The 24,340-nt window shown below is 34.2% G+C and overlaps 1 protein-coding gene and 1 non-coding gene across 7 annotated transcripts in view; both read right to left on the reverse strand.

The window, feature by feature from the left end:
* The window catches only part of Rev3l (REV3 like, DNA directed polymerase zeta catalytic subunit), a 197,496-nt gene that overhangs the window by 112,755 nt on the left and 60,401 nt on the right, over positions 1–24,340 (reverse strand). For all 6 annotated transcript variants that reach the window (XR_015445360.1, XM_087195955.1, XM_087195956.1 and 3 more), the window contains 3 exons: positions 19,882–20,071; positions 7,789–7,863; positions 1,114–1,274 (listed from right to left, as the gene is read on the reverse strand). Coding sequence is in view for 5 of the 6 variants with exons in the window: in XM_087195955.1 (XP_087052081.1) it covers positions 1,114–1,274; positions 7,789–7,863; positions 19,882–20,071 (426 nt within the window). In the remaining variant the exon portion in view is untranslated. The remainder of the gene's footprint in view (positions 1–1,113; positions 1,275–7,788; positions 7,864–19,881; positions 20,072–24,340) is intronic.
* On the reverse strand, positions 9,475–9,578 carry LOC147822572 (U6 spliceosomal RNA). The gene has a single exon (XR_015445539.1). It is a non-coding gene; the product is annotated as a U6 spliceosomal RNA (small nuclear RNA).

Consider the following 24,340-nt stretch of genomic DNA (forward strand, 5'->3'; position numbering starts at 1 on the left):
ATTATCCAGGTTTAGTAAATGTCCTCTAGGCAAAGGTTACTTTCAGTATTCTATTCCTTCTTTTGGTTTGTACTTCTTTATTGCTAAGAATTAAACCAAAAGAAAATGAATCAACAGAAAATAGTTGGTAAACTAAGAGATAAAAAATGCTAATCTTAGATTCAGGAAGTTTGGCAGAGAAAAATTTACAGCAGTTAGAACATTAGGGCTGAAAGAATAATGCTGGTTTTGTTTTGTTTTATTTTGTTTTAAAAGAAGAGAAGGAATCCAATGAGAATAAAAGGGTGCTAGTTCATTTGACCCAAATATTCTACGTCTAGCTATATGCCTAAAAGAAATGAAAATTTATGGCTACACAAAAGCTTGTACACAAATGTTCTTAACAGCATTGTTCACAATAGTCAAAAGGTGGAGGCTGGGGATTTAGCTCAGTGGTTCCGCTGCCTGCCTCGAAAGTACAAGGTCCCAAGTTCGATCCCTGGTACCAAAAAAAATAAAAAAAATAAGGTGGAAACAACCCAAACTGTCCATCAACTGATGAAATGATAAATAAAATGTAGTACATCCACATAACACACCACTATTGGGTTGTAAAAAGGAATAAAATATTGATATATGCTGCTACATGGACAAACTTTAAAAACACTGTGTTACACTTAAATACTGTGTGGTCTCATATATCAATTATTCCACTTGTATGAAATGTGCAAGATGGGTAAATATATAAAAGTACACTGGTAGTTGCTTTGGGGTGGTAGGCATAAAAAACTTGCAGGTGATTATTACAGGTTTCTCTCAGAGGTGATGAAAATGTTCTTCATGTACAATGATGGCTGCACAACTCTGAATATACTGAAAACTTTCAAATTATCCTATTGGCATGGGTGAATGGTATGTGAATAGTATTTCAGTAAAGCTGTTATAAAAAATTTTCTTTAGAGATACTTTTCCTGATAATCTCAAATCCTATTTTGCATATTTCATTTTATTCTTTATCTAGGATTATTTCTTCTTATATTCTTTAGGATTTATCATCTATATATATTATTTTATAAATTACTGACTTATAGTATGTGATTCAAAGCCTTATTTGAACTTGAAAATTAACCTTACTTTTCCTTCTTGCTTTTCGGAACTTGACAGCAGCCAGATTTATTAAATTCATTCCATAAAGATTGTAATCAATGAAGAGCTGTAGGAGGTAGGGAATATGTGCTTCATGAGGCTGGTAAAATTTATTCATTATGGCTCCACTTTGCAAAAGTTCACATATCCTAAATTAGGGGAAAAAAAGGTTATATATGTTCTCTAAAATGTTAAGTGAAACAATGATTATACAAATACACAAGTAAAACACCTATTACCACATAAAATCTTCATTTTAACTTTGCTGGAATTTGTATTTTATTAGAAATTAAAATTTAAAAATCAAAATGTCAAAAAATCTTAAAAACACGTAACATACAGAAATAATTTTGCAAAGACCACATAAAAATTCAAAAAAGAACCATTACTCAGAGGTGTTACTATTTCAGTATTTTTCTTGCCTGAGTTTTTTTCTTCCAAATGGGAAATACAAGCAACAAACAATGAAATAGCATAACTATTAAGAAGAGGAAATATGAAATATAAAAGAGATACAAATCAGGGGTACAGAAGCAATTCATGCAAGATATTCTTGTGGGAAGTCTACTACAGGATGAACTGGAGGTTCATCTCTTTCTCTGAAGGTGAGAAGCATATTTCATGTAAATGAAATTGTACATGTCAAGGATCACTAGAAAATATGGTCTATTTAGGAATCAAAACCACAAAGACTGTAACCTAGTGTTAAAGGCTAGAGTGAGAAGAGGGACTAGAGAAGAAACAAGTTAAATCATGCAAAGCCTATTAAGACAATAGTGGAATCTGTTTGAGAAATGAATAGCAGGAAAGTGAAATGACCTCATTACTGAAGAGGCTATTAGGGAAAAATTAAGGCGACAGTAGCCAGAATAAAGATCACATAAACTATTGATTTAAGACTACTTAGATGTGGAATGATTAATGATGTGGAAGGTGAGGTAGAACAGAAGGATGATGCTTAGATTTCTTCCTTAAGCAGGTAGTTGATGGTGCTGTTTATTGAAATAGGAAGGAATGGAAGAAAAATAGGTTTCTTTTTTTTTTTGAGGGGAAATAAGGATAAACTGGGCTTTAGACATACTGGTATTTAGATACAGGCCAGTATTCCAGTAGATTGCTTTGATAATATTGGAAATGAATGACAATGAAGATTAGGATAAGAAGAATTTTATTAACATTTTCTTTTTGAGCATTATATACTGGATTCTCTGCAAGTACTTTAAATGATTATTCTCAATCCTCACAACAAGCCTATGGAACTATTACCCATTTTACAAAAAGTAAAATCTTAAATTTTCAAAATTAGCAAAAATCACACAAAAACTGGAAGAGATAAAGTTCAAATCACATGTTCTTTTATCTGTGACTCCTCACTCTTAACAGAGTGCTATTTATATATCCAGTAGATGGTTTGATATATTGATCAGGAGCTCTGGGGGAAAATTTAGGCTACTGATATACACTAGAAGTCAAATGCATAAAGATTAAGAAAGCAAAAATGAATGTATGGGAGTTGATAAGGCTGCAGAGAAAGAAGAAAGCATAGAGGGAAAACATGAATGTCTAAGACAGAACCTTAAGAATAACCACAGATATTAAAAGAGGGATCAACAAAATAGCAGAAATACGTATGATAAGTAGAAAAACTAGAGGAAGTTTGTATCACAAAAGTGAACATTGGGTTTGTTTTGGGCCTCATTAATATTACCACAAAAAATTGATTTAGCAATATAGAGGTCATTAGTGCAAGCTATTTCATTGGAATGGTTGGGGTACAAACCATATTAGTATAAACTAAAGGGCGATTGAGAGATGAGAAATCAGATGCAAGAATTATAGATAAGTCCTTCAGGAAAGGCTATGAGTATGAATGTGTGTGTAAAATCAGCAATCTTGTTAAAATTTAAAGGGTATTAGAAAAGCCAATGGGGATAACTCATGCAAAAGGTTCTTGAAAAGATCAAAAATGACTGATCCTTGGCACCACGCCTGCCTTGCAAGCGCAAGGTCCTGAGTTCAATCTCCAGCACACAAAAAAAAGACTGATCTTGAGCCTCATAGGTGGGGTGGTGTAATCTCTTTCACTGAATAGGCAGGAAGAAAATACATACAAACAAATTTTAAGGGTCTTTTGATAGGAAATTAAAAGAACTTTATTCCCGTGGGTTTCAAACTACTTTGGTTCCAGGACTCTTTTTTCATTCTTGAAGAATTGCAGAGAACACCAAAGAGTTATTGGTTTGTTTTAGTTTTTGTTTTGATACCGGGGATCAAACTCAGGTCCTTGAGCTTGCGCAGCAGGAGGCGAAACCACTGAGCTAAATCCCCAGCTAAAGAGTTATTGTTTATGTGATTTATGACTACTGATATTTACCATATTAGAAATTAAAAGAAATTTTAAGAAACTCATTTACTAATTTAAAAATACACTATTACCATAAATAATATTTTAATGAAAAAAACTGTATTTTCCAAAACAAAAACAATTTACTGAGAAAAGAGGCATTGTTGTATAAATATACAAATCTTTTAACAGAAGACAGCTGGGTTCTCAGATCTGTTTCTGCTCCATTTTTTGCAATATATTGTTTTGGCTGAAACATCAAGAAAATCCAGCTTCACACAGAAATGCAGTTGGAAAAACAAAGAGTAATATAGCCTTTTCAGATAACTGTCAATATTCTTCTTTGCTACTACATAGAAACTCAGTTTCTTAAAGGTTAGCTGCAACATGGAATCTGAAACCAAATCAATGAAATTTCATATTCCATTATGTCAAGAATCTAGTGGTCTATCTTACATATTGAATACTTTTATTTTAACCAAGGCATGATTTTTCTGACACCATATACAGGTCACTGTGAAAACAGAGATACACTAAGTTATACAGATCTTTTAAATCTTCACTGAACAATAATTTTTTTTCTTTTTTTGAGACAGGGTCTCACTATGTAGTTCAGTGTAGCCTTCGACTTACTATGCAGCCTCAGCTGGCCTTAAACTCAGTGATCCTCCTGCCTCAGGTGTGTACCACCATGACCGGCTTGAAAGTTCAAATTTTATCATTGGCAACAAATACTACAAGTTGTTTTCCTTGAATTGACAGGTCAACTTTATTCATTTTTGAGAAGCAATTTGCCAAATACGCAAATCACTAAAACTTTATTAGTTGTTCTTTCAAGTAAAATAGTGGTATATTCTTTAAAAACGGCTAATACTAAACTAATTATAAGTACTTCTTCCTTCAGATAATCATAGCACTTCAGCATACAGATATGTTTTATGCTTACTTTTTGTCATAAATATTATAAAGATGTATATCCTAGGATCAAGATTCAATAAAATTAAAAACTTTTGCTGTTTCATGATATTCTCATGGAAAATTGGTTTTTTTCATTTCTTTTTTAAAAATCTGTGCTTAGTGGAAGAAAAATATGATAACTATTTTAATGTCATTACCCTGAATTCAGCCACCATGTCAGCAGTTTTACCCACTATCAGTGAACACAATGAAAAAGGCAAATCACATCTTATTATTTTATCAACATAATTTTAATCATATAGATCCTCTGAAAGGGTTTCAGGAATCTTAATACTTTCAGAACCACTGTTCTAAAATGATGGGTTCTTTTTTTTTTAATGAAGTAAGAGGTAAGGCCTTGTGAGGGGCTTAATGTTTGAATAAAGAGGGTAGAGAATGGTAAGAAGATAATAACAAGGAAAAAGTAGAAGTGAGACAGGACAAAGAAGGGTCCAGGCAAAGTTGAAAACCATAAATTTGTAGTAATATCAATCTATGATTATTTTTTCTCTTGTAGTAATCAGAAACTAGGGCTTAGTAGCAAAATAAATAAATACACAAACAAACAAACAAACCCAGAATTGATGGCTTCACCTAGCAGACAAAAAGTTAAACTATCATAGAAAATGGAAAGGAAAGAGGAGGTATACAAAATGGGGCCATAGTAGTGGGGCCAAAGAAGTTCAAGCTTAAAAATACAGAGTGAAGTAACTCATAGACAGAGGATAGATATATACATAGATAGACAGACAGACAGACAGATAAACAGATAGACAGATAAGACACCCCAGAAAGGATCTTACTGGAGACATAAAAATATTCTAAAACTGAATTATAGGAATAGGTACTGGGGTCCTGGAACCAGTTCCTCCCAGATACCAAGGGGACACTGAGGAATCAAGGAATCAAGAAGCTAGTCCCCAAATGATGTCTATCGTGTTCACTCAACAACTCTTTACTAATTACTACGTGACAGATACTATTCTAGGTGGTGGAGATTCAGCAAGAAATAGACAAAAATCTGTATTCTTGTGAATTCTAATACGATACCAGCTGTATAAGGAAATTTTAAAAAGAAGATATGTTCATATTACACATGTGCATATGTATACCTGTATGTATAACAATAGAAGGACACATACCGAATTCTTGAAAGTGACTGTTTCTGGAGAAGTTAAGAGTGATGGGGTCCACAGTTTGCACTATTAACACTTCACACGTATACTATAGCTAACATTTGCATGACACTTATAATCTGAGTGATTTACAGATATCAACACATTTAATCATTAGAAAAATGTATACTAGCATCAACCCTATTTAAAGATGAGGAACCTAAGGCATAAAAAGATTAAACATCTTGCCTAAAGTCACCTACCTAATAGGTAGCAGAACACCAGATTTTGAATGCAGGCAACTGAATTTAGAGTCTAGACTCTTAACACTACACTACAGTTAAATACTATAATAAATGATAAAAAAGGAGAAAGTATTTTCTTTTAGAACATCATTCTTTTCCTTCATTGTAATGTATCACAATTTTTGGTTGTATATTCTAGTTACTTGTTTATTTTGTTTCTCTTATTTGTTACCCAGTACCTACTGACAGAGGATCTCCTGAAAAAAAACAATTCTTAGCATTCCTCCAAGCCTTTTACCTTAGACTATCACCACATACAGTGAACACTTTTGTGAATCTGAAAGAATAATGAAATCTGGGCCAGGGATTTAGCTCAGCGGTTCTGCCGCCTGCCTTGCAAGCGTAAGGACCGAGTTTGATCCCCAGTACCAAAAAAAAAAAAAAAAAGGATAATGAAATCTATATATGTGTCCTTCTGTTCTCAACTAGCAAAATTCTAGGACAGTTGAGAGAGCAAGTTCTCTGAAGGCAGGAACCATGCAAACTCTCTTCATCACTGCTTACCCAGCAACATCCACAGTACATCAAATAATGTAGGTGCTCTATAAATTATTTGTAAAAAAATGAATAAGTGAATCAATCTTTAATAAACTAAAAGTTTCCAGATAGGCACTGGATAAGCTGATTACGTAATTTAAGCAAACTTATTTGGAATAGTTAAGCATTCAATTGTTACAGTTTCAAAAAGAAAAAATGGATATTTATACTTAAAGCAGATTTTAGTTTATAGGTTATTTATAAAGAGCTTATATAACATGCATTGTTCCTGCTCTAGCATAACTTATGGATGAGAAAGAGAAAAATGACTGACATTTACTTTCTTAGCATAGAGTGTGTGTGAGATGGTAAGAATTCACAGGGATTGCTGTTTACTCCATAGATATATAAGAAAGTGACTAGAGGGAAACTGGTACAGTAATCATTTTGGTACTTCATGTGACAGAAGTTATTTTGTTAAGGTCACGAGAGTCTATAGGGGAACTAACTTTCACTGGTTATGGTAGAAGAGAATAACTACTGGGATTAGGGCTAAAAGTCAATGAAGTACTGTAATCAACTGGTTCAGTCCAGAGTAAATCTTATGTGCTTGGTAGCTGTGCCTGTCATTGTTCCTTAACTCATTCTAGAGAAACATTCATTTCTTGTCTTACCAAGTGGTTTAACATTCAGAACCTACTACCTACTGGTACAGAGGATCTATTAAAAAAATACTTGGCACTTTTCCAAAGCCACATTTACTTTAGCTTGTCAATATATACAGTGAAAATTTCTGTGAATCTGAAAGGATAATGAAATCTATAAATGCATTCTTCCTGTTCTCAGTAATTTTTTTTTTCTTTTTATCTTTTTGGTACCAGTGATCGAACTCGGGACCTTGTGCTTTTGAGGAAGGCGCCGGAACCACTGAGCTAAATCCCCGGCCCCTGTTCTCAGTAATCTAGACTTTAGGATGATTGAGACAATAAACTAGAGGCAGAAAGACTAAGAGAAGGAAAAAAAACAACTGAAGCCAACAAAAAATCCAGGATATACAATTCTACTACATTTCAACAGAAATCAGTAACAGAAAATAACAGAAAGACTTCACATTCTAGTCTTACTTTCACAAATTTCTCCTTGATTTAAATTAAAAAGCAAGTTTATCTTTAGTACTGAACCTCTGGTCTGGCCAGCAGGGCACTAATATACGAGTAAACGATCTCTCCTTACCTACTTCTTTAAATCCTACATCTAAGATAAGAAACAGGGACCACAAACCGAGGTCCTACTTTAAAATGTTCTCTGTAAAGTCTAATCCATGGGCCACTCTATATGCTCCTAAGTGTACATTTTATGATCTTCTCTTTAATAATGGTACAAACTATATAAACTTTTCTTCTAGCTTTTTATTAAAATATTTATGTGATAGTTATTTGTATTTTGCCTTCATTTAACTTTGTACCTTTTCACCATTGCAGGATTGTAAAGATAGATCTTCATAAAGTGTCTTTCCTTCTCATGATAACCATAAAAGGGCCTGAAATATAAGAAAAAGATATTTTAAATTATTTCCATCATTCAGAGATGAAATACAACTTATGCCCCTAATTCAGGTGGTCTACTTCAGTCTTATTTATATAATTCAGTCTTATTTATATTTAGTAATATCCAAAAAAATCAATAAGAAAAAAACCAAGAACTTTCTATTAAACCTACCAGAAATTAAAGTATGAAATACTAAAGATTTTAAAATACCACTTTGAAAAGGAGCAGCAAACTATTTTTGCCTCAATCTCAATCATGACTATTAAAAAGGTGCTCTTATCGCTTCTCGGCCTTTTGGCTAAGATCAAGTGTAAAAAGGTGCTCTTGCCCACATACCCATAATGTCCTAGAAGTAGCCAAGTAGTGTTTCCAGAATGGTTTGGCCTACTATAGTCCCTAGGAAGCACCCAGGTGGCCTGGGTGATCCCCTATGCTTCAAAATAATACTTAAACAGCCTTTTCTCACAAGCTTGGCTTACAGAGGGCTGGAGAAACAGATGCTCAGCCATACTTACAGCCCTCAGATTTAGAAAACAGCTGGGCAGACCTCCCTGAGCAGGTTAATCTCTAGCAGCCCCATAAAATCACCACTGTAGCTCTTGGGCACTGAAAGGAATACTGTCTGGGCCCACTGGTGCAGCCTGGCTCCTCCACCGTTCTTAGGACCAGTAGTGGCATGGTTATGGCACACATGTTGCAGAAGGCTGTTTATCATTCAGACTTCTAAAAGGTTTGCCAAAGCTCTAAAAGGTTGTGCCTTAGACACTGACAAACATTCCTTCCCACTACTAGGCACTCTGTGCCACACCCAGCTAGAGACTACCAAGGTAGTCCTGACCTAACATGACCCACAGAAACAGAGGCACACCATCCCCAAAGCTACTACCAGCAAATTGCACACCCCCTGGGAGCTGCCCCTCAGCTAGCAGTGCAATCTTACAACCCTCGCAGCCTAGGCAACTGACAAAGACATTGCCAGCACTGATTTGAGCTAAAGAAGCTACACAGACAGTACACTAAAGTGCCCACTTATAACTAAAGCCAACACATCATATTCAACTAAAACTCTAGGACATATCAGCAGCAGAAAGACTTTTTCATAAAAGTTACTCCATAAATTGGTATAGGCAACTATCTAATGTACAAATACTAACATCAGGAAGCATGAAAAAATAAGTTAACATGACACTTTCAAAGAACACAGTAATTACTTACAACAGACTACAAAGAAAAGAAAATGAACAAATTGCCTGACAAAGATTTTTTTTTAAAATGATTTTAAGGAACCTTGATGAGATACAAGAGAATACAGACAGTAAAATGAGATTAGGAAGACAAAGCATGATATGAATGAGAAATTCAGCAAAAAGAGATCATAAAAAGAAGTAATCAGAAGTCTTGGAGCTAAAAAGCTCAATAAATGAAACAAAATATATCTGAGAGCCTCAAGAGAATTGAACATGTACAATAAAGAGTTTTTTAACTTGAAGATAGGACGTTTATGGTTAATCATTTTATTTTTTTTCTTCTTAAATTCTTTTATTGGTACATTTTAGGTATACAGTACATTTACATTAATCATTGAGAACTTGTACCTTTACATGAAAATATGGAACGCTTCACGAATTTGCGTGTCATCCTTGCGCAGGGACCATGCTAATCTCTGTATTGTTCTAATTTTAGTACATGTGATGCCGAAGCGAGCACAAAGGACTTTTGAAATAACCCAGTCATTTTATAAATAAATGAAAAGAATTAAAGAAGTTTTTGACACTTATGAGACACCAAGAAGCAAGCAAACTATTTTTAAAATTTTATTTTATTAACACGTTTGTAGTACATAAAGTTTATATTTATCTTAGGGATTAGGTACATGTACTTAACACATCTTGATTCTTTTCATTCCCCTTTCCTTCCCCATTCCACCTACCACCCTCGCTTCATCTCTAGGTTCCCTTTTCCCATTTTCATATTTTTTTTTTTAGTTCATGTTTGTGATATATAATGATTACATTCATTGTGAGTATTTGGTATAAGTACACGTCTCATCTTAAATTTTTTTTCATCCCCCTTCCTCTCACCCTCAGAGTCTTGGACATTTAAGAAACAGAAGACGAGGACAAATGCACAGAAAAACCCAGTCAACAAAACAATTGCTTAAAACTTTCTATTTATAGAAAAGATATGGATATCTAGGTCTAAGAAGCACAAAGGACCTGCAACAGATTTGCTCAAAAAGACTCTCGGGAAAATTATCATTCAAATAGTCAAAATTCAGAGATAAAGAGAAGATTCTAAAAATAGCTAAGAAATAGTATCAAATCACATCCAAGAGAATTCTTGTTAGAATAAAAGTGGACTCCTTAGCAGCAATCTTTTAAGCCAAGAGAAAAAGGGATGATATACTCAAAGTCCTGAAAGAAAAAAATCTCTAACCAAGCATACTATACCCAACAAAGCTGAAATGAAGGAGAGAAGAAATGAAGGAGAGAAGTAAAATCTGAGAGAACTCGTCACCACTGCCATAGGCACCACAGCAATGTTTAAGGGAGCTCTATGCTGATGTGAAAAGATGACAACTACCATCATGAAAATACTAAAATAGCAAAGTTAACAGCAGAACAATACACAAAAAAAGAAGAGAATAAAAATTGAGAAATACAAAAAGCAATAAAGATGAACAAGAAAGGAAGAAAGAGGCAAAGGATAAAATAAAAACTTTATAGAATACAAAAAGTATGTCTTTACTTATCAATAACCACCTTGAATATATGTACATAATATTCCTTGATTAAAGATACAGAATGGCTAAATGAATCAAAAAATCTAGACTTTAAAATATACTGCCTAGAAGAAACTCCCTTCATTAGTAAAGACACAGTCTGAAAGTGAAATAAAAGACCACACAAATGAAAAGTAAAAGTGAGCAGATATATCAGATAAAATAATTTTAAATAAAAAACTGCAAAAAGAGACCAAAAAAGGTCACTAGAAAATGATAAAAGGATCCATTCAAAAATAGCAGCTCTCACTGAGCATGGTGGCACACGCCTGCAATCCCAGCACTCAGGAGGATCACTACAAGTTTGAGACTAGCCTGGGCTACATAATGAGTTCAAGGCCAGCCTGAACTAATAGTGAGACCTTGTCTCAAAAAACCCAAAAAGAACAGCCAGGGATTTAGTTCAGTAGTGCCGCAGCTTGTCTCACAGGCAGAAGGTCCCGAGTTCGATCCCTGGTACCAAAAAAAAATAAAGAAGTCTTTAGGAGTGGGGGATTTAGCTCAGTGGTGGCGCTGCTTGCTGCACAAGCCTAAGGTCCTGAGTTTGATCCCCTGGTACCCTCCCAAAAACAACAACAACAACAACAAAAAGAAATAACAGCTCTGAACATATATGTACTCAACACTGGAGCACCCAATTATATGAAGCAAACAATAGTAAATCTAAAAGGAAAGACAGACTCTAATAATTAGAGACTTCAACACCTCATTTTCATCACTGGACAGATCACCCACATTAAAAAAAATCAACAAAAAAACATTACAATTAAACCACAATACAGCCAAGTGGACTAACAGACATTTACACAATATTTTATCCAATAACTGCAGAATACACATTCTTCTCATCAGCAAATGCAACATTCTCTAGGACAGACCATATGTTAAGCCATAAAATATGTCTCAAAAATTTAAAAGATCAAAAGTATATCATGTATTTTCTCTGATCACAATAGAACGAAACTAGAAATTAACACAGAAGTTAGAAATTGCACAATTATGGAAATTAAAGTACATTCTCTTGAATAACCAACAGGTCAATGAAAAAAATAAAAAAGGAATTTGAAAATTTCTTGAAACAAATTAAAATACAACATAATAAAAATCTATAGACCACAGCAAAAGCAGTATTAAGAGGGAATAAAAGCATTATCCTCACTACAAAAAAACATTTAAAAGAAACAACCTACTTCTGCAACTGAACGACACAGAAAAGAACAAACCAAATCCAAAATAACTAATAACAAAGACCACAGAAGAAATAAATGAAATAGGTATCAAGAACACTCCCCTCAAAAAAAAAACCCACAAACACTCAAAACAAATTTTTTTTAAAAAAATAAATCAATGAAATGAAGAACTGGATTCTTAAAAAGATAAAATCAACTCTTTCACTAGACTAACCAAGAAAAACAGAAGAACCAAATAAAATCAAAGATGAAAAAGGAGACACTACAATTGATACCAGAGAGATACAATGGTTCATTAGGGACTATTATGAACAACTATTTGCCAACAAATTGGAAACACTAGAAGAAATGGATATGTTTCTTTGCACATATAACCTACCAAAACTCAACCATGAGAACAGAGAAAACCTGAACAGATCAGTAACAAGTGACAAAACTGAATCAGTAATAAAAAGCTTTCGAAGAGAAAGAGAAAGAAAGAAAAGAAAGAAAAAAGGAAACAAGGAAGGAAGAAAAAGAAAGAAAGAAAGAGAGAGAGAGAGAGAGAGAGAGAAAGCAAGCAAGCAAGAAAGCAAGCAAGCAAAGCAAAGCAAAGCAAAGCAGGCAGGCAGAAAAAGAAAAGGAAAAAGGGAAAGGAAAGGAAAGGAAAACAAAACTCAGGACCAGATAGATGGCTTCATTGCTGACTTTGACTGGATTTTAAAAGAATTAAAGCCAGTTCTTCTCAAAATATTCCAAAGTATTGAAAAATGAGGCAACCCTTTCAAACTCATCTTCCAGGGCCATCAAATTACCCTGATACTAAAACTACATAAGGATATAACAATAACAAACTAAAGACCAATATCCCTGCTGACCATGCAAAAATTCTCAACAAAATAATTTCAAAATACAACAGTACATCAGAAAGATTATACAACATGATCAGGTGGGATTTAGTCCACTGACAGAAAAATAGTTCAACATACAAAAACAAATCATCACACAATCAGAATGAAAGATAAAAACTTTATGATCATCTTAATAGATGAAGAAAACAGTATCTGATAAATAAATCCCTTTATAACAAAACTCTCAAAAGATTAAGTACTGAAGGAATGTACCTCAACACATTAAGGGCCATGTGCTGTACTGACAAAGCCACAGGCTACATTATTCTAAAATGGGGAAAAGCTAAAATCATTTTTCTAAACAAGACAAAGATGTCCACTTTCACCACAATACATACTAACAGTGTTAGCCAGAGTAGCAAATCAGGAGAAAGAAATATAGGAATTCAAATTGGAAAGGAGAATTCATATTACTCACAATTGCAGATGACATGACTTTACATATAAAAAAAAAATCTAAAGATTCTGCCAAAAAAACTTAGAAATGAAGGCAATCCTACCATAGCTACAAATAAATAAATAATTTTAAACCCTAGGAATAATTTAATCAAGAAAATGAATGAACTCTATAATGAAAATTACAAAACACTGATGAAAGAAATTGGAGGACACACACACACACACACACACACACACACACACACTCCCATGCCCATGGATCAGAAAAACTAACACTGCTAAAATGCCCACACTATACAAAGTGATCTATACATTCAATGCAATTCCTATCAAAATACCAAATACATTCTTCACAGAAATAGAAAAGACACTCCTAAAATTTCTAAGGAACGACAAAAGACCTAGAATATGCAAAAGCAAAAGAACAAAGCTGGAGGCAACATAATACCTGACTTTAAAACATACAACTAATAAAGGCATAGCGGATCACATCTGTAATCCCAGCTACTTGAAAGGCTACAGCAGGGTTGGTAAGACCATGATTCTTCTCTTCTATGTTATGAGGAACCTCTCCCTCAGTATCTGATATTTTATTTCCTTCTCATTAGCCATCCAATAAATGATAATTGGGAATGGGAGAGTTCAAAAGGAAAACAGTGATCTGAAAAAGGAATTAAGGGTGCTGTGAGATTTGTTTATAAAAGACTGACTGTTCAACATTCTTATTATTTTAAAACATTAATTTTCTAACTCGAAAACAAACTGATCATGAATTCAAATTTGAAACTCTTAATAAAATGCAAGAAAGCTATAGTAACCGAAACAGTGTGGTACTGGCATAACACATATACATACAAACAGACACACACACACACACACACACACACACACACACACACACACAAATCAAAGAAACAGAATAGAGATCCCAGAAACAAGCTCATATACTGATACTTATTTCTGACAAAAGCAGTAAGCATATACAGTGGTGAAAGGAAAATCTCTCCAATAAATGATGCTGGGAAAATGAGATATTTACATGCAAAAGAAACTAGACTACTATCTCATCATATAGAAATCAATTAAAATGGATCAAAAAGTTAAATATAAGACCTGAAACTAAAAAAAAAGAAAATACAGGAGAAATACATTAGGATACTGGTCTGGAAAAAGATTTTTTAGATCCCAATAGCACAAGCAATAAAATAAAATATTGACAAAAAGAATCACATCAAACTAAAAACTATTTGTACAACAAACAACAGAGTGGCTAGACAACCTACACAATGGGAAAAATAATTGTAAACTATTCATCTGACAAGGAATTAATATCCAGAGTATATATGTAACTCAAACTCAGCAAAATCTAAAACAATCCAATCTAATTAAAAAATAAGCAAATGATCTGAATACACATATATCAAGACTATACATATGACCAAGTATATGAAAAAAAATTCAATATCACCAATCATCAGGGAAATACAAATCAAAAACAATGAAATACAACATCATTCCAACTAAAATGGCTATTACCAAATGACAATAACAAATGCTGGCAAGGATATGGAGAAAGAGGAACTCCCATACACTTGTTGGGAATGCAAATTAGTATAGTCATTACAGAAATCAGTATGGAGGTTCCTCAAAAAACTAAAAATAGACCTGTCATATGATTCAGCAACACCATTACTGGGTATATATCCAATGGAACTGAAGTCAATATATCAAAGAGACATTTGGACTTGCATGTTTATTGCAGCACTGCTCACAATAGCCAAGATATAGAATCAATGAAGTTATTCATGGGTAGGTGAATGGCTAACAAAATTTAGTATATATACATAATGGAATATTAGTCACAAAACGAAAACCAAATTCTGTCATTTGCAGCAACACAAATGGAACATGAGAATATTTGTTAAGTAAAATAAGCCAAGCACAGAAAGACAAATAACTCATGTTCATACATTTGGAAGCTAAAAGATTGACCACAAAGAAGTAGAGAATATAACAGTGGCAACCAGAGCCTGGGAAAGGTGTGGATAAGGAAGGCTAAAGAGAAGGTAAATAATGGGTACAGAGGTACAGCTGGATAGGATGGATAACTTTTAATACGGCCTCATTCTCTCTCATTAACAAAATTCAACTTCTTCATGTTTTTCATATATATAAATGTAACTCTTCCATAGATGTGGATTATCTTTAGCCAGATAAATGGAGTTAAAAAAAACCTGTATGTGCATTTGTGTGGTCCATATTTTCTTTGTTTTGGTTGTCAATAATCTTTAGGTGTATTAAAAGTGTTCTGCAATTACCATCTCAAAATTTTAAAAAATGAATATAGGTTTTAACGATTAAACTTCTAAAATCTTTTGTAAATTTGGGATTCTGTTTTTATAATACTACCCCACAATATAGCCTAGGAATTCTATGATTTTGTTTTCTGCTTCTTCTGGCCAAAAAAGTCAGTGTGTTTTTATCTGAAATCTCTTACTATTGGGTTTAGTTGATTTTGCTAACATAATTCCTCATTAGGAATACTGTTTTGTGGGAAAAAATATATATATAACAAAGGAGTTTGAAAATAAATGTTTTTATCTGTATAGTCAATTTTTAAGGATATCAATGGGAAGGAAAATGAGGATAGGAAAACAAATCTCAGCTAATTAATTTAGATGGATCGATAATCTATAGAAGATTCTCTAGAATCCTGGTAGCTGAGTGGCAAGGAATACCTGAAATGAACCTAAGGTCACGGTCCTATCTCCTAATCTGCTTCAAGATAATGATAGTCTAGGAAGAATAGAGTTAAGCCTGGTACAAATTTTAATTTGGTAGCTAGATGAAATCATGTCTACTCTGAAGAAATAGGGAATAGTGAAAGAGAAATGGAATCCAAGTAGAATGAAAGGTAAGAAAAAAAAGGAACTAGAAAAGAAAGAAGAACAAAAAAAAGTTAATTGAAAAAAGAGAATGACAACCAAATCAGATTGAATTTTTACCCCCATGTATTCAGATTTGTAACTCAACTACTCACAAATGTGGCAGTGGCTTTAACAAATACCCACCAAAAACAGAGAAAGATTGCTGACTATTTCACTAGATGGCTGGGACATTCAAATTTGAAACAAGAATATGCATAGCAAAGTTCTTAGGAGCTCTCAATAATTTTTTAAAAATTTAAAAAGTTGATTATTTAATACAATTACTGCTGTCATGGGATGGGTGTGAACTTTACTTCATTCATTTATTCAACCAAATAGATATTGATTCATTATCTACTAAGTGCTTGGGATGGTTAATTTAAGGAGCCAACTTTACTAGATTAAGGAATACCTACAGCATTACTTCTGAGTATCTGTGACTGCATTTCTAGGGGAGATTGTTGTATGAATCAATGGACTGGGCAAGAAAGATTCACACTTCACATAGGAGAGCCCTATCTACTTAATTGTCTAGATGAACAAAAAAAGGCAGAGAAAAAGTGATTGCTTTTCTCTCCCGGAACTGGGACACTTTCCTCTGCTATGGACATCAGAGCTCCAGGCCCTCCAGGTTAGGACTTGAAAACTTACATGAGCAGATCACTGGATTCTTAGGCCTTAACACATTCTCACCAGCTTGAAGCACCGGTGGTATATGCATAGCTGTCCCATCAGGCAGCTTATACCTCTGGTGGTACAAATGGATCTAATCCCTTTTATTGGTGTTTTTACTAATAAAATTAATAAAAAGCTGCCTGATGGGAAAGTCATGCATGTACCACCAGTAGTACAAGCCACCTAAGCATCAAGAAATAGGAATTACGGCCCTGTTGTGAACGTGTTAAACCTCAAACTGAGAATTATACCATCAACTTCTCTGGTTCTGAAACGTTCAGACTTAGAATGAACTTCACTACTACTAGGATTTCCAGCTTGCAAATGGCCTGTTATGAGACTTAGCAGCTTCCATAATCATGTGAGGCAATTCCCCTAATAAAGCCTTTTTCAGATATCTCCATCTGTATCTTATTGGTTCCATCCCTCTGAAGAACCCTAATACAGTCCCCAATACCATACAGAGGTGGTAAGGATGTAATGATGAACAAGATAAACAAGGGTCTTTTTCACATAAAGCTTACATGCTACTCAGAGAAAGAAAAATTAAGTAAATAAGCAAAATTAAAATAACTGCAAGCTATATTAAGTGCTAAGGGAAGCAAAAGTGCTAAGACACAGAAAAATGTTAATACCCTACTTAAAATATCCCATTTTAAGTGAGGTAATCAACAAAAACTCTTCTGGAGAAATCAAGGATTTGAAAGATTGGACAGAGATTGAACACAAGGAAAATTGTGTGTACAAAGAATTTAGGTAGAAAAAAGCCTGGCATATCAGAAGAACTGAAAGAAAACTCGTGTTTCTGAATGGAACACAGTAAACAGTTATAGAAGTAGACAGGAGTCAGATAACATAGGCTGTTATTAGAACTTTATCCTATAAACAATATAAATCTTCTCAAGGATTTCAAATGATTTTAAAAGGATCCAATTTATAGTATGAGAGTACTTTCCTTGATTTGGAATGGGACAACAAAAAGAGAGAATTCAATTAAAAGGATACTGTGGAGGTCTAGCTGCAGAGAAAAAGTATAGATTAAAGTGGAGAAAAGTAGACACATTTAAGATCCCCATTTGGATTTCATACAGACATTAAAAAAAAACCTCAGTCCCAGTATGAGCTCCAGGCTTTTCCTGCCAGTATATTTTACCTATGTAGCCTCAAAGCTTTTAGCAGCACAGATCCAACATTTTGTAGCCATTCTTGACTTCTCTCACAAAACCCTCATCCAATCAGACAGCAAATCTTACTGACAACTCTCAAGATAGAGCCAGAGCCTGACCACACTACTCCCCTGGACATTACTTCAGTTCAAGCCACTGTATTTTATTACCTAGATTGATGAAACAAGAGTCCTAAGAACCTCCCTACTTCTCCTACAATCTATGTCTTTCTACACAGTTGATAAAGTAATATTCCCAAGTTTAAGCTAGACATTAGCTGCTCAAAATCATGTTACATCTCAGAGTAAAATCCAAACTTCTTAGAACAGATTTCTGTACTGATGCTCCAACTTTAGCACACATCGTAATTGTCAGAAAGGTTTACTAAGACAGATTTCTAGGCTTCATTACCAGAGATTCTGATTGAGTAGTTCTCAGGTAGGACAAAAGAATGCATTTTTACCAAGTTTCCAGTTGTGCTAGTCTAGGTCCTCTGAGGAATAAATGGCAAATGTGCAAGAAATTTATTAGGAGAAAATCTGTGACAGGAGACAGCAAGAGACTGGCACAACCACTAGACCCAGATATTACTCAGATTCCAAGTGAAGAAGGGGGAGATGGAAAGAAGATCTATAAAGTATCTTTTACTACAGTGAGATTCTAATTAAAGTATATAACAAGGTATTGGAGAGTCCTCAAGTTTCTCAAGAACAGACCTGAGAGTGTTATTGCCATACCTAGGCACTAGCTTAAGAGTCGCCTGTGGAAAGCAGTTTTAGCTCACAGGGAGTGATGGACTGAAATTCAGCATGCATTCACAGGGGCTGTTATTTAATTATACTCCCTGTATTTGGAAATCTGCAAGCTACATTCCCAAAGCTGTCAAACCAAGTAAAGCTAATGCTGATGGCACTAGAAACCAAAGAAAGCCATACTTTGAGAACCACTGGCTCAAATGATCTCCATCCTCTCATCTAACCTTTTGTCCTACTCTTCCTTTACTCCTTCCATTCTAGCCACCTGGCTTCCATGCTGTTCCTACTTATTTACTTCCTTCAGATCTTTGGTTTATTTTGTCAATGAGACCTTTCCTGTTTACCTAAAATTGCCGCTAGTCCACTTCCCCATTCTATACCAGTGATCTCACTCTGCATCTTATTCTCTTCCACAGCAGCAATTATCATGTAGCAAATGAATTTATTTTATATGTATTGGTTATTATGTTTCCCACTAGCAGAATTTAACCTCCATGGGGCATATATCATTGTTTGGTTCAGCAATATATCCCAAGTGCTACAGTTTAGATCTTGAATATCTACCAGAAGCCCAGGTGTTAAAGGCTTGGTCCTTAGGACGGCACTACAGAGAGGTGGTAAAATCTTTAAGAGGTCAGAGCCCAGTAGGAAGCCTTTAATTCAGTAGAACCATGACATCAAAGGTGACTGCGGGATCCCATTCTGTTCTTTTTTCTTTTCATTGCTTCCTGGCCATCAAGTGAGTAGTTCTGTTCTACCATATGTTCCCACAATGGGGGACTGTCTCATCACAGGCCCAAAGCAATGGGACCAACTGATCATGGACTGGAACTTCTAAATTATGAGCCAACATAAATCCTTATTCTTTGTAAGTTGATTATCTCAAGTCACTTGTTACAGTGATGGAACGCTAACACGTAACTATCTAGATTAGTGCCTGGCACAGAGGAAGTGCTCAAAATAAATATGAATAAATCACATGAATTTCTATAGTTCTAGGAAATAGAGAAATAGAAAAGGTTGAAACAAAAAACATCATGACCCATTTATCTTTCATTGCAATAAAAATTTACTTTAAAAAGTTTCGGCAAAAATATTCACCACAGTTCCATTAAAATGGAGATAAAAGAAATATAAACAATATATTTCAATTATTTTCCTCTAATTAGAATAGTAAATGAAATACAGATAAATAGAAATTTTAAAAGATATTATCACATACTTACATTCCTGATACTAATGACACTTTGAACACATGCTGAGCAGTAGAAGATGGATTTCCTAAAGCCACATTAAGTGCTCTGTCGATACTGAATGCCATCTGAGAAAGATAACTTTCTGGCTGCTGTCCATAACCATCATATGGCACATAGAGGTAAGGAAAGATGCCATGTAGATGAAGACATGTCTTCTGACCTAAAATGTAACATATTATAAAGTTTAGACTTCAGACACATTTTAACAATACAAAACTCAAAATGCAAGTCATTTAAATGTTGTAATAGCCATATAGCTTATCTAAAAGCAGAAGAAAATTGACCCATAGCTAAAGTCACCTGTATTAACTATATTTTAAAACACAGTATTTGGTAGCATTTTGTGAACATAAGCACTGTAGTACTATTTAAATACTGCAGTAGTTTTGGTGAAAATATATTTGACTACTTTTACAATCCAACTAATTTCATGTACTTCACTAAGTTACCCCATAAAACCACCACATAGCACAGTATTATAAAGCTTACAAAATTCACTGAAAATTTACCACCTAAATCAGTAAATGTCTGTCTTGGCATTAATGTTTTAAAACAAGAGATTTCCTTAAGACAAAGATAGCTCTCCAAAATAAAGAAAGAGGGTAAAGGAGTTTCAATGTGGGGAATCTTGCTATTGGAGATGGAGATGAAGGTAAAAATAAACTTTTGCTATAAGAAAAAAATAAGAGACAAAACAAAATTAAAACAAAACCCATATAGTTCAATTGCTGTAAAGGTCTTGGAGAGGGACAAAGGGAGACACAATGGGGAGGATGATGGGGGACAAGCATTCATACTTCTTAGAAAATCAGTATATCAGTCAAGGTGCTGAAAAGGTAAAGGGCAATGACTAGCCAACACACAATCTGGCACAGTCAGAATAAAGAACACAATACGAGTGAGTATTCACAAAAGATGTACCACAGAAATAGTACCATATCCATAAGAGGTTAAGTAACAACAGCAACAAAAAGCAGATGTACCATTACTGTCCTAAATTTGGCAGGGTTATATGAAAATGGTTCCTGTCCTCAGAGCATTGCCCCTAGCTCCTCTTGTGGGCACAAGCCATTTGTCAATTCAGTAGGGAAAACACGTTCATTTTTCCCATGCTATCATTCACTACCATTGTGCTGTTCCCACCAGCACAATCCTCAGGCTTCTTCCTCATCCCTATCCGCTTCCTCATTCTGTTCACAGAGGTTTTTCTTTTAGGAGAAAGTGGTTATTTCTTTGATTTCTATTTCGATTTATGACTTAGAATGATCTCTCTATAAATTAAATAGAAAATAGTTCTAGTTTCCATTGATATTTTGTGTTTATACTTCTTATAAGGAATAATATTAGCCTTTTTTATTTTTAAGGTACAATTATAAGCAGAATTAAATAAATCTGGAACAGTTATTATATAAAGTACAGTATTTACTGTACTGGAAAGATCAGTGACATAATGGAATAAGATTTGTAACATCTAAATTGCAATATTCTGATTTGAAATACCAATTGCCACATTTGTGAAGAACTATAAATTATGTAGATCTTATACAAATTTTGGTTTCTATTTTTAGAAGCAATTACGCTATTTAATTTCAAAGGAACAAAAATTATTTTCAGTTAAAAGCAGTTTTTGGCTATTACATTTCTAAATGAAACAAGGTCTTATTTCCTAAATATTGCAGTTTAAAAATTCTTCAGAGAAAAATTCTAATTACAATAATATATCTTAAGAAAATATATTTACTCTACTTATTGATGATTTAAATGCTTTTTAAACATCTCATAAATAAAGGTTATAAACATCATCCTTCTGTATATAAACCACATTTTGATTAAGAGCAACTAATACGCTAAACTATAAGAGGAGGGAGGTGAGGAAATGGAAAAGTATTCCCTCTTACATTGATGAATTCAAGATCAGTGATTTCAAAATTACTGGTGTAATAGTACATTTAGTAAGTTCCTCAGATAATAGTTCTGTGGTCAATATCTTAATGAAATTTTGGGTAAATTTTATGATAACTATAAAAACTGGTTTCTAATATGGGGCAGCATGTTCAGAAAGTGTATCTTAAAAGATTAATTGTATATTAACTTCTCACATTTCCTGTCAGTTAGGAGCCAGAAAAATAATCTTTCTATTCATAAACTTCGAAATTATAACAATTTAGAGAAATATAATTTAGGAAAGGGAAAAATTACTTATTTAGCAGGCACTAGGCTAAATGCTTCACATAAATTTATTTCTAAAACTTGGGATAACCATGCAAGTGTCACTGAGGTTAACTTAAAGTCACATGGCTTTTAAGTAATTGAATCAAGATTTAAAATAGATCAACAAAATCTAAAATGAATGTCTATTAAAATTAACTGAATGTTGGGTTTGTTAAGTTAATGTTATCTTATGTAACTGTTTTTATTTTACGTTGTAATTGCCTGTCCTCCCTCCCTCCCTCCCTCCCTCCCTACCCCCCGCCCCCTCGTTTTGATACCAAGGATTGAACTTGGGACCTTGCACTTGCAAGGCAGGCGGTGGAACCACTGAGCTAAATCCCTGGCCCAAATTGTCTGCTTTCTTATCTGTCGCTCCCATTTGATGACAGTCTTTGAAAAGACTGAAACTGTATGCATTTGAATATAATATCCCCAGGACTCAGCAAAACACACTGGATATGTTCAATAAATATTTACTCAGCAAAATAGAATAACTGTTTAAGGAAAAAATGAATGACAAGAAAACCTTCAAGTATCTGAAGAAACAAATCCATGACAACAGAGGGACTCTATTAAAATTAACAGACCTATCATCAGGGTTACAGGAGGACTTGGATGTATGACCTTGGAAAGAGTCTTCTGATTATTGCTCTTTCTTTCCCTGAATGAAAGTCTCATTTAAAGCTGTAGTGACTAAGGCCAGGGATTTAGCTCAGTGGTTTCACCACCTGCTGCACAAGCTCAAGGACCCAAGTTCGATCCCCGGTACAAAAAAAAAAAGAAAAAAAAAAAAAGCTGTAGTGACTACATTAACACATACACATCTTTTTCTGAGCCAGCTATGGATGGCTGAGTGCCTTAGTGCCTTACCATCCTTCTTCAAAAATAACTTCTTGACAGCCAGGGATTTAGCTCAGTGGTTCCAGTGCCTGCCTTGCAAGTGCAAGGTCTCAAGTTCGATTCCCAGTACCAAAAAAAATAAGTAACTTCTTGAAGAGCAACTACAACATGAATTCTTGGCATAATACTAATAGCAATAATGTAAGTAACACAGAAAAGAAAATGATGGGAAACAAAGTAAACTCAACAGTTAAAGAGAAATGTGTAAAAATGAATATGAATGTCAAATTCTTTTTGGCAACAGTATGTCTTTTATTGCTATAAAATTGGTAGTTCTGTAAAAGCATTGCTCTATCTTGAGAAGCTGTAGATCATTTCTATTCATCTCCCTCTGTCAACTTAACCTCATATAAATGTGAAGTGCCACATAAATCCCTTAGAAATGAAGTAGTCTGTTAGGTTTGGGTTCAACATGAGGAAACACCCTAAAATCAGTGGCTTTAGGAATAAAATTATCAGTTTTTCTCACAGAAGTCTAGAATCAATACTAGGTATTTGGAATACCTCAAATTTTACAACACTATCATTAACAATCTTTTCTCCTCCAATCTTTCTTTGCTTCTTTCTAAGGTTTCACTTTCTCCATTTCCACAAAATCACAAAAAGAACTAAACAAAACTCCTCATAGTTAACAATTAGAAAGCAAGTGTTAAATTCTCTCTCTTCATTGGATCTAGAATGTCCCCCAAAATTCATGTGTTGAAGGCTTGGTCCCCAACTTGGCACTACTGAAGGTGGTAGAATCTTTAAAAGGTAGGGCCTAGTGTAAGGTTTTAGGTCACTGAAGGAATGCCCTTAAAGAGGAATGTGGGACTTGGATTTCTCCTATTCCTTTTTATATCCAGGTCACTGGATATGCTCTGCCTTGTATATCCACCCCCTTCCCCCACCATGATATGTTGCTTTGCCACAGGTCCAAAAGATTATAGACTAGAAACTCCAAAACTGTGAGCTAAAACAAACTTCTTCTCTATGTAAGCTGATTATCTCATGTACTTGTTACAGTAATGGAAAGCTAACACATAAAGATATACTCAGTCTCAGAAATTAATTTTCAGAATTTATCCTAAACTAAAAAAAAAAGAATGCACATAAAGACAGATAAATTACCAAGAAAATATTATTAACAATAGTGAAAAAACTGAAGGCAATCTAAATTTCCAAAAATAGGGAGTTAATTATGGTATATCTGTATAAAAGATCTATGACCCTTGTACCAAAAATGACCGCCTATTTTTGTAAACAAAGTTTTTTTGAGATGTACCACACCCAACTTGGAGGCCCAGTGTTACACGATAGATCTCAAGCTGTTCATGAT

This window comes from Heterocephalus glaber, unplaced genomic scaffold (assembly GCF_053883595.1).
Source record: "Heterocephalus glaber isolate CG9 unplaced genomic scaffold, H.glaber_assembly_v1.0 deba00001610, whole genome shotgun sequence".
NCBI classification, from domain to species: Eukaryota; Metazoa; Chordata; class Mammalia; order Rodentia; family Bathyergidae; genus Heterocephalus; species Heterocephalus glaber.